The sequence below is a fragment of the Saccopteryx leptura genome, chromosome 1 (genome assembly GCF_036850995.1).
Source record: "Saccopteryx leptura isolate mSacLep1 chromosome 1, mSacLep1_pri_phased_curated, whole genome shotgun sequence".
NCBI lineage: Eukaryota > Metazoa > Chordata > Mammalia > Chiroptera > Emballonuridae > Saccopteryx > Saccopteryx leptura.
The window spans coordinates 90,506,252-90,522,397 of record NC_089503.1 but is presented as its reverse complement, the minus strand read 5'-3'; the positions used below and the strand labels follow the sequence as shown (position 1 = coordinate 90,522,397).

The window sequence follows — 16,146 nt, the reverse complement described above, 5'->3', positions numbered from 1 at the left end:
CCTGAAGAGGGCATTAATGGTGTAGTATTGAAGCATCTTCTTAGATAGACAGATGTGGGTTTAATAACTGCTCCATCAAGACTGTTAAGCCTTGAAAAAGTTAAGAGTGAGAGAATATTTACTATAATATATGACTTATATAACCAATTTAAACATATCAGTTTTAGATTTTGAACCGTAAAGCTATGCAAAACTCTATTTTTTCATGTGAGATGCTATAACCCTTACATGATTTTTTATGGTTCAGTCTGTGTCCATCCTGTTACTTTGTATATAAAGCCAAATACATAAATCTATGTCCTTATTTCTCCTCCATGCTTAAGTCTCCTTAGAGATTTTTGTAATCTATGACCTTTTTGTAAGAATGAAGACTGTAACTCAAAATATATAATTTTCTTCATGTACAGATAATGTTTCCTGGAGAAAACCAAGTGGTTCTCTCTTCATCAAAGAATTAATAAATTGTGTTCAAGAACATTCTTGGAATTGTCACCTGACAGAAATATTTATGAATGTAAGTTACATATTATCTGTTAAACTATTTATTGATAAAAGTAAAAAAAAATTGTATATGATAACCTACCTGAGCATGTCACACAAATGATAGAATATTACTCATACTGTACTATACCTTGGTTTTTAATTATTTCCAAAGTACTAAGCTCTAGTAGGCAAAGAAAGATAATACATTCTAAGATTCTGTATTCAAAATTTTAAAAATTTGGAAGATAAAGAAGAGATTAGAAGGACTGTCAAATACAGAAAGTGATAAAAAATATTATCTATAAGGTTAATGTGGTATGGAATAATATACACTTATATAGTCATACCATATAGAGAACATTTTGGTATAAAATATACATTTGATTAATACTGATTGGTTTTCTTTATAAATAACTAAAACTGCCTAGTTCAGATAAAAAAGTAAAAAAATAAAAGAGTGACATAATCCTGCTTTCATAGCTAATATTCTAGTATTAGATGTAAGTAGTAAAAACCACATTATTTAAAATATGTAATTTTCAATTTCTAAGAAAAAGTATAACAGGATTTCATGAGAGAGAATAGGCAAAAAAGTTCTGTGTTACATATTGTCATCGGTAAAGTGAAAATTTGGTAGAGTAAAGCAATTTGTGTGATTTTGACTGGCATAAAAGTATTAACTGGTTTTTGGAAAAGGATAACATGGAATGGTAAATGAGGAAAAATATCCAAGGTAAGGTTTTAAGTATCCATTGCTAGATGATTGGATAAAGAGAATGTGGTACATATTTTCAGTGGACTCTATTACTATAAAATTTATATTGTCAACAATAAAATGAGGCTTATTAGAAAATGAGTTGATATTTACTAAAAATATTAACTTAAAAGAAGGTATAAATAGCAAAAATCTCATCAACAAATGACCTGTTTATGGAATCTATATTTTTTAATATGCAACTATTTTCAGATAAGGTGAGAAACAATGGAAAAAAGGTAAAGTAAACATCAGTAATATGAACACCATTTCCTCCTTTTCCCTTTTCATTTAGTACCTTATCCAAGAGATTCTGCAAACAAATGCAAAAAACTTATGAAAGAAATAAAAAGTCTAATTAAAAAATGTACAGTGGACTCTTGCTTAGCTGTAAAAAAACATAATAAGCCCTTGACATTTGCAACAACTTGAATTAACCTACAAGATACTATGCTAAGCAAAATAAGTCATATAGAGAAAGACAAAAACCATGTGGTTTTATTAATATGTGAAATCTAAAACACAGAATAAACCAAACTAAAAGAAACAAACCTGTAGAGACAAGAAACAAACAGACAGTTGCCAGATAGGAGGGGAGGAGACTAAGAAGTACAAAACTGCCAGTCACAAAATTAGTTAAGAGGATGCTAGTACAGAATAGAGAATATAGTCATTAATATTGTAAAAACTATTAATATATATGGTGCCAGAAGGGTACTAAACTTATTGTGGTGAGCACTTCATTAGTTATACAATTTCTAACCACTAGGTTGTACACCTGAAACTAACATAATATAGTATGTCTATTATACTTAAAAAGATAAGAGAATTTGAGATGGGAATCTCAGAGGACTGAAGATATCAGGTCTTGATGGTGAATAAAGGGGAAAAAAATCTTCAAAATTAAGATCTCTAGGGCATAGACCATGATGTAAAAATTTGTAGTTAAAAATCTAAGGATCAGAAACTCCTGCTTTCAGCAAAGATGATGTAAGGGGGACTAGATTTAGATTACTGTCTGAAACAAACTAATAAACAAAACACCAAAATGTAAACTATATGAAGCAATGGTTTTCAATACACTGGAAATTAGGCCAGGAAGAACATTGATTCTTGAGGAATGGTAAACAACAATGAGTCCTAAAATAATATCAATTTACTATCTTGAGTTTCCAGGTCACTGCACGGCTAGGCAGAAACAAGACAGAATCTGGTGGATTCCCAAAGTTTAAGAGACAGAGCTGGCAGTCCAAAGAGAACAAGGTGGTTAGAGTTCACAGAAAGGAATACCAAAAAAGAGTGACCTACACAAAGAGAGAACTCTGGAGTTCTTTAGAGGGTCCTCGTGAAGTATTTAGCAGAGTATGTTCAGCATGGATATGTGTGAGTCAGGGGAAAGAACTACCATTTCCATTATAGGGAAAAATATTATACTCATGCATAACCGGGTATATTGCCTATTGCCACCAGCCAGACTGGAAATATATCATAATTTTCCTTCAGATTAATCAGTAGAGTCTTACCTAAATTGTGGGGAATAAAAAACTCTGAAATAATTCTTTCCAATCCTTCCAAACAGATTTAAAACCACACCCAAGAAGATCAAACTATTCCCAAGTAACATAGTGTATCCAAGAGCAAAGTACTAGAGTAAATACAAAAGTATTTAGCACTTGAAAATATAAAATTTAAAATATAGGACATCAATAAAAATTATCAGAGATGTAAAGAATCAAAAATAAAACCTACTATCAGCAGAATAATCAAAATTGAATCATAACTGGTGCAGATAATAAGAATAACAAATATGGACAATAAACAGTGCTCCATATGTCCAAATATGTAGTTAAGTGGAGCAATGGAAGATACTAAAAGGTGTAAAGTGTATTTTAAGATAGAAAAACTAAAATGTGTAAACTGAACAATACAATGAATAGGATTAACAGCAGATTAGACAGTGTAAAAAATAATGAATTTAAGAATCTGTGCAAGATAAAGTACAGCAGACTACAAAAATACAATTAAGAAAAAGCAGTAGTGAACTGTGAAATCAAATGAAAAGACTTAAGATATATTTAAGTCATGTCTCAAAGGAGAAGAAACAAAATAATATCTGAAGAAATTATAGCCAAATTTTCTCCAAATGTAATGAAATCTATAAATCTATAGGTTTAAGAAAGGTAGCAAACCTGAAGTTTTGAAAAAGTAGAATAAATACAACAGATCCATATTAACCTGAATTATCTGAAACATTGATAAAAATATAATTCTAAAAGTAAAGAGAATAAAGAGACATGCTAAATACAAATAAACAAAGAATGAAGCAGATGAATTATCAGAGACAATTCATGCTGGACAACAGTAGTGAAAGACAAAATAAAGTCATTTTAAAATTCCAAGTCTAGAAAAACATAAAATTATTTTTCATAAAGAAAGACAAAGTAAAGACTTTTTAGCCATACAGAGGCTGAAATAGCCCATCACCAGCAGATCTAAACTACAAGATATGTTAATGGAAGTCAGTCAGCAGAAGAAAAATGATACCATATGAAAATAGAGATCTACAAATAAGAATGAAAACACTAGAAGTGGTAACTACATGGACAAATATACATATATTCCTTTTAAAAATAATCTTTAAGGGAAAATTTGATTTTTTAAAATTTTATTTAGGAAATTAAATTTAACAGGGTGATATTGATCAATAAGAGTACATAGGTTTCAGGCAAACATTTCTATAGCATTTGAGCTGTTAATTATGTTGTACAGTATATCCATCACTCAAAGTCAAATAATTTTCTGTCACTTTATATTTTCCCTTTTTTACACCTTCCTCCACTTTCCAATCCCCACGTCCCTACATCCCCTTCCCCTGGTAACCACTTCAATTTTATCTATGTCCATGAGTCTCAGTTTTATATCCCACCTATGTGTGAAACTGTAAAGTTTTTAGCTTTCTTAGATTAATTTATTTTACTCAGTATAATATTCTCAAGGTCCATGAATGTTGTCGTAAAGGCACTATGTCACATTTCTTATGGCTGAATAGTATTCCATTGTATATATGTACCACTTCTTTTTTATCCAATTCTTTATTAAGGGAAAAGTTGATGGTTTAAACAAAAATAATAACACCTGTGGTGAGTTTATGACATTAGTTATATATCATAAACCTTTAATTGTGAAAAATAAAAAAATTAGAAATTATAGCTAATAATTTAACAAAAGGATCTAAAATCATGATACTCAATCCAAGGGATAGCAGAAAAAGTGAAAAAAGGGAAAAATAACAGATAATACAAATTGTTTTAAAGTTGCAAAATTTAACCTAACCTTAACAATAATTATATTAAATATAAATGGTCTAAAACACACCAAATAAATTAGACATTGTGAGACTGCATAAAACAAAACAATATTTGGGAAATCGCAATTCAGCCTATAACATTGTGGTCTTGTATTTGGTGGGAATTTATTGAAAGGTGAATTTAGGCTCTGATTTAGGATATCAGTTTATGGTGTAAATGGGGATTGACAGCATAACTAAAGGACTGATTCCATTTTAAGACTATTATAGCTCTTCTCTGACATTTGTACAAGCATCCTTCTTCCCAAACATCCTCATTTTGGCAAATGGTGTAATGAGTTCTCTGTTCCTGTCCAAGAAGCAGAACTCAAAACTTTCTTTTTATTTTCAGGTTCAGCAATCATTTGAAAATCCAACAGTTAAAGCCCAGATGCCCACACTTGAAAGACAAACTATGACCAGAGAATTTTACCTCTTTCCAGGCAACTAAAATTAGTATCAATAGCTAATGTTAGCCATCAGAATATTGATTAAAGTAGGGAACAGAGGGGTGATAATTTATATCCAAATAAACTACACAATTTTTAGTATTTTTTGTTTTATTCTTGCCTCTAATATCTACCAAAATTTAAAAAATTGTCATGTGGCTATAGACTAGTAACAGGTATTGTCATTCTGCCATAAATAATAAAAAGACTGTGCAAAAATTTTGAAACAGTTCATTTCAGGCATTTAACAATGAAAGTTTAGGCTATTGCTTTTGCTAAGAGAAGGAAAACAAATGACATAAAGCATAAAAATATATCACAACACACATTTTTATGCTTGATTAAAATTTCTGTTACACAGCACAGAAACAAATAAGAAGCAAATTATGACAGTTTCAATGAGTTGAAAAGACAGAAATCAACTTTAGGTATGTTGAGGCAGCTGAAATATGAAAAATTAAATTCCTGAGGTAAAGGAGATAAAAAAGAAATTCAAATTGCTACAGAGTAGTCCTCTTTAGTTTTCAAAAGAGTATCAACACTTTTATGGAATGATAAGGAATTGTAACATTAATAATCCATATGATTCATACAACATTGATAGATAGTTGAATTTTAATCATGATGGACAGGGCTCAGTGAACACTCAAAGTAATAAGTAAAGATTCCAGAAGTCATGCTTTTGTAGTTGGACTAAAAAACGCTGGAATAAAAACTACTTTAAATCTTCCAGAGGAATACACTTTAAAAAGAAGTCTTGAAATGATAAAAGTGACATACAAATAAATTTAAGTTCCTGCCAAAACAAATGTTAACACTCTTTAAATAAAAGTCTTTAAATTCAAAGTTAGAAATATATAATGTTTTTAATGGACATTTGGCAACATATCAAATATTACTACACATTTAAAGAATCATCAAAGTGTTACTTGACACAATAAAAATATTATTAAGTATAAACTGGCAAAATTATAAAATTAGACAAAGACTTTAAAAGAATAATAAAAGTAGGCTTAGTAATATTAAGAAAATCATAACCATAAAAAGTGAGAGTTAAATGGGTTGAAAAATATTCAAATTGAATTTGAAGAGCTTGAAAAGGTAATATATTTATAGGAGGTGGAAATTTCACTGGATATAGTTAACTGCCTATTAAAAACTGTACAAAAATAAACTGAAATTGAAATCTTAGCAATAGAAACTATTTAAACTAAGGCATATAGAAAAAAAATAACAGACACAGAGCCTCAGTAATCTGTGGGATAATAAAAAGTGGATCTAGCCTGACCAGGCGGTGGCGCAGTGGATAGAGCGTCGAACTGGGATGCAGAGGACCCTGGTTCAAGATCCCAAGGTCACCAGCTTGAGCGCGGGCTCATCTGGTTTGAGCAAAGCTCACCAGATTGGACCCAAGGTCGCTGGCTCAAGCAAGGGATTACTGGGTTTGCTATAGCCCCACGGTCAAGGCACATATGAGAAAGCAATCAATGAACAACTAAGGTGTCGCAATGCGCAACGAAAAACTAATGATTGATGCTTCTCATCTCTCCGTTCCTGTCTGTCTATCCCTCTCTCTGTCTCATAAAAAAAGAAAAAAAGTGGATCTAACAAATACTTGTGTAATTGGATTTCTAGAAAAAGACAGAGAGGTACAAGTATTCAAAGACATAATGAGCATATTTTTAAGATTTATAAAAATTATGAACTCATAGAGTTAAAAAACTCAATAAATACTAGTCCAAAAATTCAGTAATATGTTTTTAAGCCATAGGAAAAGGACAAATTATATATAAGGAAATGAAAATAAAAATGACTGCAAACTTATTGTCAGAAATATTACAACACAGAAAACAATAAAAGGACATTTTTTTTTTTATTATTGAGTGACAGGGAGGCTGAGAGACAGACTCCTGCGTGTGCCCTGAACTGGATCCACCAGGCAAGCCCCTCTTATCCAGCAATGCTCTGCTCATCTGGGGCCCTTGCTCCATTGTACAGCAGCCAAGCTATTTTAGCACCTGAGGCAAGGCCACTGAGCCATCCTCAGAACATAGGGCCAATTGCTAAAACCAATGAAGCCAGTGGTGGGATTCAAATAATTTAACAACTGGTTCTCTGCCCTAATGACCATTTTAAGTAAGGAAAAATATATACTGAAAGGTAGTTTATTGTTTCATGTATTTAATACTTAAATAGAAAATTGAAGAGGTACACAAAACTAGATTATGTTATAACAAACTGTTTTAAAGTCTTAATGAAAACATATTAAATAATACCTAACAAAAAATGGTATAACTGTTATTTAAGATATTTCCATATTGCTTCTTGATTGGCGTTCTCACTTGCAATTTTTTTCACCAGTAAACAGAATGAACATTACTACAGGCACTTAGAATACTCTATGGAGCAGATGAAAATTTTAAAAGAGTAAGGAATGTAAATTTGTGATTTCCACAATGGGCAACTGCGCAGGTGCCCACCTCAGAGAGAACCCTGATTACAAGTGTCATATAAGGTGACCAATTGTTCTTCTTTTGTAAGCTCCATCCTCCCTCAAAAAGTGTCCTCCTACATGTCCTCCCTTTTGATATTAAAAGACTAAACTGTAAATGTTCATATTTGATCGATGCAGAGTTGATCCATTGCGTATGATGTGACATATTTGTATTTGACATGATGATTTGTCAAGGAGGAGTACAGTGCAGTGAGATGAGATTATGAGATGCATGTGCTCTGCACAGAACACCTTGAGAGAGTGTGCAATATACCCTGGGCACAAATGGCTTTGTGTACTTTTTACTGAAACATGACACGGCACATACAACATTGTAGACTCAAGATTATTACTTTCTCAGTGAATATTCAATCATAGACAGGTAAGCACAATTTACATTTTGTTAATTCATTATCTTTTTAATCATTTCCAAATACCATATAATTTTATTTACAAGTATTTTCCCAAATATGAGTTTTAAAGTGAAAATCTAACCTCAAACCATATCTATTAATAATGCATTTTGATTAATTTGTTGCATAAAATAGTTTTTTAATTAGAAAATGATAAGTACACTCAAATCTCATTTCAAATTAGTGGTTTTGTTTGATATTTAGTTTTGTTAATTTAGCTTCTGGAAAATTCGCCTACCATAATATAACGTTTTCAGTTCCTAATGTGCTTGCATCATATTTGTAGCTCTATATTTTATTTTTAATCCTAAATTTCATTTAAGGGATGGAAAAATAAAAAGAGCAAAAATGCCATTTCAACAATAAATTGAAAAAGGGATTTTCATTCCTCATATTAAACAAAGATACCATTGTTTTCTGCAATATTTGCAGTGGAGAATTTTGTATTGAAGTTGGGGGCAGAGCAGCAATAATGAAACACCTGACCACCAACAAACATAAGCAATCATTAGATGCATCAGCTTTCAGTTGTAAAGTAACATTTTTTTAAAAACTTCAAATTATTCTGAAGATAAAAAACAGTTGGCTGCAATGGAGGGAACATTTGCATTTCATAGCATAATTCACAATCAAAGTTTTTGTAGTATAGATTGTACAACTAAATTATTGTAAAAGTTACACAATGCAAAATTTTCATGTGCCAGCGCAAAATGCAAGGCTATTTTGAAATCAATATTTAAAAATTACTGTGACAAAATAGTTACAGAGGACTTGGAAACTGCAGCATTTCTAACATTTTTATCTGATGTATCAAATCATAATAAAATTAAATTGCATCCAATAATAGGAAGATATTTTATTGTTACCAAGGGCATTCAAGTAAACATTTTAAATTTAGAATCTATTGAGGGTGAAACTTCTGAAATTTTGTCAAATTATCTATACAGAGTAATGAATGAAAACAACTTGAAATCCAAAGTTGTTCCACTAATGGCTGATAATATAAATATTGTACAAATTTTGGTGGGCAAAGATGCAAATAATGTGTATGTAAAATTACAAAAGGTACTCCAAAAGAAAATACTAGGAAGAGGTTGTAAGGCACATATTTTGTCAAATGCAATCAACACAATGTCATGTGTCATGCCAATTGATGTAGAAGTAATAATAACTACAATTTATTTGCATTTCAGTCATTTTATCATTTGTGTTGCTACTTTAAAATAAGTCTGTGAAGAAGCAAATGTTGAATATAAAAAACTTTTAGGATATTCAAAAGTTAGATGGCTTGCTTTAACACCTGTTATAGGTGTGTTCTATAATTATTTGAACCTCTCCATTCTTATTTTTTTAAGTTTAAACGAATGTCCTAAAATCCTGGACTTGTTTTTCAATAATAAAATATCTGAGATATTAATGTATTTTGTACATAATCAAGCATCTATTTTTCACAAAACAATTCAAAAGATTGAAGGTGAATACAGTTCAGCTACAGAAGTTAGTTTTATTTTGAATGACATTAATCTTCAATATAAATCTCATTTTGAAGAAAAATTTCTTTCTTTAATTATAAAAAGAAAATTTTCAGACTTAGAGAAATCAAATCTGAGCATAACAGAAAAGTTTATCAAAGAATTGCAAAATTTTTACCAGACATGTTTTCAATATATCGAAGAATGATCTGAAACAAACATCATGGGAAATAACAGTTTTCAATGGTTTTTTTTACTTCATCACAAATAAATTGGACAGATACTGAATCTTGTCTTGAGTTTTCATCTAAAGAAATGCTAGACATCAAATAGATGACAATCATTTCTTTGAAGAGATTAGAAGACTGAATATATATTTAAATTCTAAAAAATAAATACAATGGAAAAATGAACATGTCAAAATTGATAAAAGATGGGTGGAAATATACAGCCATTTCCAAAATGAACATATTCGGTATGAAAATTTATTTATTCTTGTTCAATTTACATTGTGCTGCCCTGGAACTAATGCAGCAGTTGAAAGAGTTTTTTTAGTTGCTAATGAGTTTTGGACAAGTGAGAACTAGAGATTGAATGTTGATACTCTAGTTGCAGCTCTTGCCATAAAATTCAATATGAAGTATATTTTTTGTTCAGATATTTCCAATATATTGTTACAAGATGATACATTTAAAAAAATTTCATTCAATGGAAAAATATTCATTTAGATAGATAATATTATGGATAATAGTATCTAAATGAGTACTTTTTCTTATATTTATTATTAAAAATAGGCATGTAAGAGTAATTACATATAAAATATTACAAAGGTTTTTATTATGCATTTATCTTATTATAGTATTGTAAAGCCAGCAGCCAGGGCTACCACTATCAAAGCAGCCTGGCCCATGCAGGTTCGCATTGGATTCGGACAGTCAGTAAAGAAACAATTGAGCCAAGAACTGATGGGCCAACGCCTTTAATCCTACCTTGCACCCGGCGGGCAAGTAAAAACACACACTGGGCTCCAAAACCCACTCACATTCAGTGCTCACAAAACTACTGACTTATCCGAGTTTCCTAGAATCAAAGGTTTCTAGCTCATCAGACTTATTCACCTCTGTTCCCCATCTCCTTCCTTCTCCTTGCACAAACTGCACAAACTGGCTTCTCACTCAGCACTCCACCATCTTGGTTGCTTCTCCTGGCCTCCTCCATGTGGCCTTTCTCTGCTCTGCTCTCTAATGCTAATCCCAGGAACCAAGAGAGCAAGCTCCTATTCTGCCCCTATTTTATAGTGTAGAAATCCAAACCTTTAATCCAATGTGCAAAATAGGGAAGTCTCTAATACAAAGTCACTTATCTGGGGCATGATGGGATTGTACCACCCCATATCAAAAAGGGTAGGAAAGGCTTAATCCCAAAACCAAGCCCCAGGCTACAAGGATTCTGCCTGCCCACAGCCTGCCCCCAACACACATTAATATCACCTGGGCCACAGCCTCCTTGTGGGCAGCACCATCTTTAACAAAGTGAGCATAATATATTTTATCTGCCCAACAAGTATATTATTGTTGCAATGAATAAGATGTCTCTTTTAGTTATGATATTGTTTTCTTCAATTTATTTTTGTCTTCCTTTTCATTGTAAAAATGTTGGTCACCTTACAAGTACTTACATAAAAATTTTCACCTTATAGGTTCCAGGAGCAAGGCCTACAACCTGTGCAAAATCTTCCTGTCTGCTTCAGAACGTTTAATTCCCAATTTTCTGATATAGCACCTTTATTCTATGTTCTGCTGTACTCTCATGCCTTTGTTATGAACTGAATGTGAGTAATTATTGATTGGAGCCCAAACTGATTATAAATCTAAAGAGCCTTTATTAGCCAGCCAGCGACTGCTAGCTGAGAAACAGCTAACAGCCCCGAGCCTAGGGAGAGGGCAGTATTTAAGGGGATAAACCACGAAGTCATAGGTATTACAACAGGTATGCACAACATTCTTGACCTTTCCGTAGAAAGCATTCTTTGTTCTAAAGCTGATTACAGCTCTTCCTATAATTGCTGCAAAGCTAAAAGCATAAAACTACATCTTGCTTCTGTAGGCAAGATTTAAGTCAAGATATCTAACTAGTTGGGCTTCTAAAAATTTTCACTTTAAACTACAGCCACAGGCAAGCTCCTTTTAATGCTTAACTTCCTTGTACAGACTGTTGAGGATTTTCTACTCTATGCAGCTACTAAAAGCAAGTTTAAAGTTCCTCTTTATGTCCAACTCTATACACAATACTGAGGTCCCATATACAACATAGGTCCCTATCACACCTTACCACCCCCAAATTACTTTAAACTGCTTAAAAGTAGGATCTAAATCCTATCTTACATGATCGGTTTCTCCATATTTTCTGTCACAGTGCTGGATGGACAGCAAGCCTCTGCTCACACAGGGCCCAGTGTTGAGCAAGGGAGCCTTTGTGTTGAGCAGGTCTCTGAATCTGTAATACTTAGCATTCTTCTTCATACAACAGAGGTATGTTTTGTCTTAACGTAGAGAGACATTTTTATAAAAGATAATGAAATAAGAAATGTTAAAACTTGTAAGCACTTTATAAAGAAATGTAAGGTTTGAGGATACTTTTCTTAAAGGCTAATGTGACAGCAATCATTTTCATTTATGACCAGGCAACAATTTTATATATATTATGATAAATTGTCAAAACAAGTATAGACAATAAAAATAACTAACTCATTCAAAAGAGGCCAAGTTTTCCAGAAAAGAAAAAAAAAATCTCTATCAGTGTTCTCATTGATATATAGTCATTAAATTTATTTTAGCATGTCTTTATCTAAGACCAGACAGATAAGTTATGAGAAGTACGGTGTCCCAAAGAACCAGGACCTTCTGCCTCCTATGTCAGATGACATCTACTACAGCAACCCCATTGTCATCATCACAAATTTGAATTGTCACCAGGAACTCAAATTCCAGAAATGTGACATAGGCTTGACCTAAACTTTAGTCATTATTTGTCATTTAAAACATTACTATCATTTAATTTGTTATTAATTATTGGTCATATAAGTTTATAAAATATGATTTTTATGTTTGCTAGCTTATAGTTTGCATTGGGGGCTGGGCAGCGCCAGGTATATGTGGTCTGTGAAATTGCAAATTACTTTCCTGCTTTCGAAGGGCCATTGTCTTGCTAATGTTTGCTGGGGGAGAGGTTTTCCACCCAGAAAGTTTTGAAAGAGAGAGAAGAAGGAAAAGAGGCAGAAAGCCAGTTTTGTGAAGAGAGCAGTGAGAATGCAGAGTGCTGAAGAAGAAGCAAGTTTTGCAGGGAAAGAGAAGGTATGTAGATGGGGAACCAGAGCTGAGGGGCATTGGGAGCCTGTTGGTCAAATAAGTTTGTAAATATGATATATATGTTTGTCCACTATTTATAGTTTATCTTGGGTTTGGGGGAAAGGCTATCAGCAGGCAGGGTCATTATAGCCTAAGGCTTAGTTTTAAGACTAAATGTATGGCCAGTAGCCATGGCCACCATCACAGCCACCTGGCCCATGCAGGTTTGAATTTGATTCAGACAGACAGTAATGAAACAACGGAGCCAAGAACTGGTGGGTCATTACCTTTTTAATCTTAGCTCGCTCTCAGCAGGCAAGTAATACACACTGTGGGAAAACACTTCCCTTTCCATTCAGGGCTCCCAAAGCCATTGACTTATCCGAGTTTCCTAGAATCAAATGTATCTACCTCACCAGCCTTATTCACCTCTGTTTCCCATCTCCTTCTCTCTGCACAAACTCTGCACAAACTGGCTTCTCCTTCAGCACCCCACTATCCTGGCTGCCTCTCCTCTCCTCCACGTGGCCTTTTTCTGCTCTCCTCCAGCATGGGATCCTCTGCCCCATTTTATAGTGTAGAAATCAAAACCTTTAATCCAATATACAAACAAGGAAGTCTCTGATACAAAATCACTTATCTGAGGTTTAAATGGAATTCCTCATAAGAGTGCACCACCCCCTATCATGCAACACTCAAGGGTGTGGGGAAAAGCTTAGTTTTAAAACTAAACCTTAGGCTATAATGACTTTGCCAGTTTAAGCCTGTCTCCCACACCCACTGCAAAGTATGAGTGAGCAAATATATACATTGTATTTACAAACTTATTTGACCAACACTAAGTCTTTCCTACCAATTTAAAATTAAGATCTTTTCAAAACTAAGCTTTTCCCCACACCCTTGACTGTTGCATGATGTGGGGTGGTGCACTCTCATGAGGAATTCCATTATGACTCAGATAAGTGACTTTGTATCAGAAACTTCCTTGTTTGTATATTGGATTAAAGGTTTTGATTTCTACACTATAAAATGAGGTAGAGGAGCCCATGCTGGAGGAAAGTAGAAAAAGGCCACTTGGAGGAGAGGAGAGGCAGTCAAGATGGCAGAGTGCTGAAGGAGAAGCCAGTTTGTGCAGAGAGAAGAAGATGGGAAATGTAGGACCAGTAGCCACGAAAATCTAATGCAGGTTTTCATTAGATTCAGACAGACGGTAATGAAACAATGGATGGAGCCAAAAACTGGTGAGCCATCACCTTTAATCCTAGTTTGCATGCAGTGGGTAAGTAAAAACACACACTGGGCTCCAAAACCCACTCATTCAGTGCTCACAAAGCTACTGACTTATCCAAGTTTTCCAGAATCAAAGGTATCTACCTCACCAACCTTATTCACCTCTGTTTCCCATCTCCTTCTCTCTGTACAAACTATACAAACTGGTTTCTCCCTCAGCACTCTGCCATCTTGGCTACCTCTCCTCTTCTACATGTGGCCTTTCTTTGCTCTCCTCTCTAATGCTAATCTCAGGAACTGAGAGAGAGCAAGCTCCTGGACTGCCCCAGTTTATAGTATAGAAGCCAAAACCTTTAATCCAATATACAAACAAGGAAGTCTCTGATACAAAGTCACTTATCTGAGGCATAATGGGATTCCTCATGAGAGTGCACCACCCCACATCAAAAAGGGTGGGAAAGGCTTAGTCCCAAAACCAATCCCCAGGCTACAAGGATCCTGCCTGCCCACAGCCCGCCCCCAACACACATTAATATAATCATGCCTATCCCAAGCAAGAAGGGCAACCAATCACATCACCTGGGAGATGGGCTTCCACATGGGCAGGGCCATCTTTAACAAAGTGAGCATGATATATTTTATCTGCCCAACAGGAAACAGAGGTGAATAAGGCTGGTAAGGTAGAAACCTTGATTCTAGGAAACTCGAATAAGTCAGTGGCTTTGGGAGCCCTGAATGGAAAGAGAAGTGTTTTCCCACTGTGTGTATATCTCCTGCCTGCTGGGTGCAAGCTAGGATTAAAGCTAATGGCCCACCAGTTCTTGGCTCCTTTGTTTCATTACCGTCCGTCCAAATCAAATGTGAACTGCATGGGCCAGGCAGCTGTGATGGTGGTCGCAGCTACTACGGAACCCTACTGAGACTGGTGGGGCTTTTGATTTTAAGAGGAACCAGACAAGATTCTTCGGGTTGTGGAATCGGAGAATGCATCAGTAGCTTGGGGAGCCCTGTATGTATGTTCATCGGCGGTGTGAGACGTTAATAAAGAAATGACCCACCATTTTTTGGTTCCATTGCTTCTTTACCATCTGTCCAAATTTTAAGAGAACCTGCATGTGAATGGCCACGAGGTGTTGGTCCCCGGCCCTACTTTCATCTATTGGATGATATTTATATCTAAATCCAAGTTATATTCTGAGTCTCTATCAAAATGGAGTGGTGAGTAATGCCAATTTTAGCTACTATATGAGTCTCATCCTCTTCTTGGAGTCTTACGAGATGTATATATACTTGAGTGGTCTCCAGAAAGATGAGAAAAGAGTCCTTTCATTTCCATTTAAACAATATAATCATTGACATTTTCATTTTTAAAGCCAGCCATGGGTTTTTGTGTCTAGTAACTCTCTCTTGGCCTTCCAGAAAACTGAGAGTCAGGCATCCTGGTACAGTCTTGCTCCCTAGAGGCATGGTTTGGCCATTGACTATGGTCAAGACACCACCTCACAGTGCTAGCAATTGTCCTAGCTGGCTGAAATACACCATCACCTCTGCCTTCTTACCAGGTCCATTATTTTGAGAACAATGTTCTCTGCATTTTCACAATAACATTCCCATTTTAACACATATATGCCTTGTCTTTTTCTCTCTCCAGATCCCAATGGCTTTCTGATCATTTCCAATTTCTGCTTTGCCGTGATTATTCCCTATGGCAACAGGATACAGAGCTTGCTACAATCTTACTTGGGGAAGTAAAAAGGGAAAGTAAAAAAAAAAATGCTTTAAGAAAACCACAGATTAAAAACGACAAAATTTTACACTACACATTCCTAAGACAAAGGGTCCTTTTGTAAGAATACAAAGGCAATAATTTTCCAAGAGCACTGAAGACATATATGTGGCCTGCAGAACAAATGTGATTAAAAAGTAAGCTTTTATTTAATCTGTACAGTGTTTTAAAACAATAACACAGGTGAAAAAAAATAATGAGAAAAAGACTGCAGGCAAAGGTAAAAAAGAGTAAACTGAATCTTTATTCTTTTGAGCAAAATCAGTTGTACTGAGATACCCATGCCTTTCTGTGAAAACTAGCCTCAACAGGTGAACACACCTCCTCACTCCAACCTTCCCTAGTCAGTTCATAAATAGCTTGACTCATGAG

General features: G+C 34.2%; 1 protein-coding gene across 2 annotated transcripts in view; it reads left to right on the top strand.

The window, feature by feature from the left end:
• The window catches only part of LOC136388952 (caspase-13-like), a 36,204-nt gene extending 31,170 nt beyond the window's left edge, over positions 1 to 5,034 (top strand). For both annotated transcript variants that reach the window (XM_066360752.1, XM_066360751.1), the window contains exons 7-8: positions 408 to 514; positions 4,936 to 5,034. In XM_066360752.1, coding sequence (XP_066216849.1) covers positions 408 to 514; positions 4,936 to 5,034 — 206 coding nt within the window. The remainder of the gene's footprint in view (positions 1 to 407; positions 515 to 4,935) is intronic.
• The last annotated feature ends 11,112 nt before the right edge of the window (positions 5,035 to 16,146 follow it).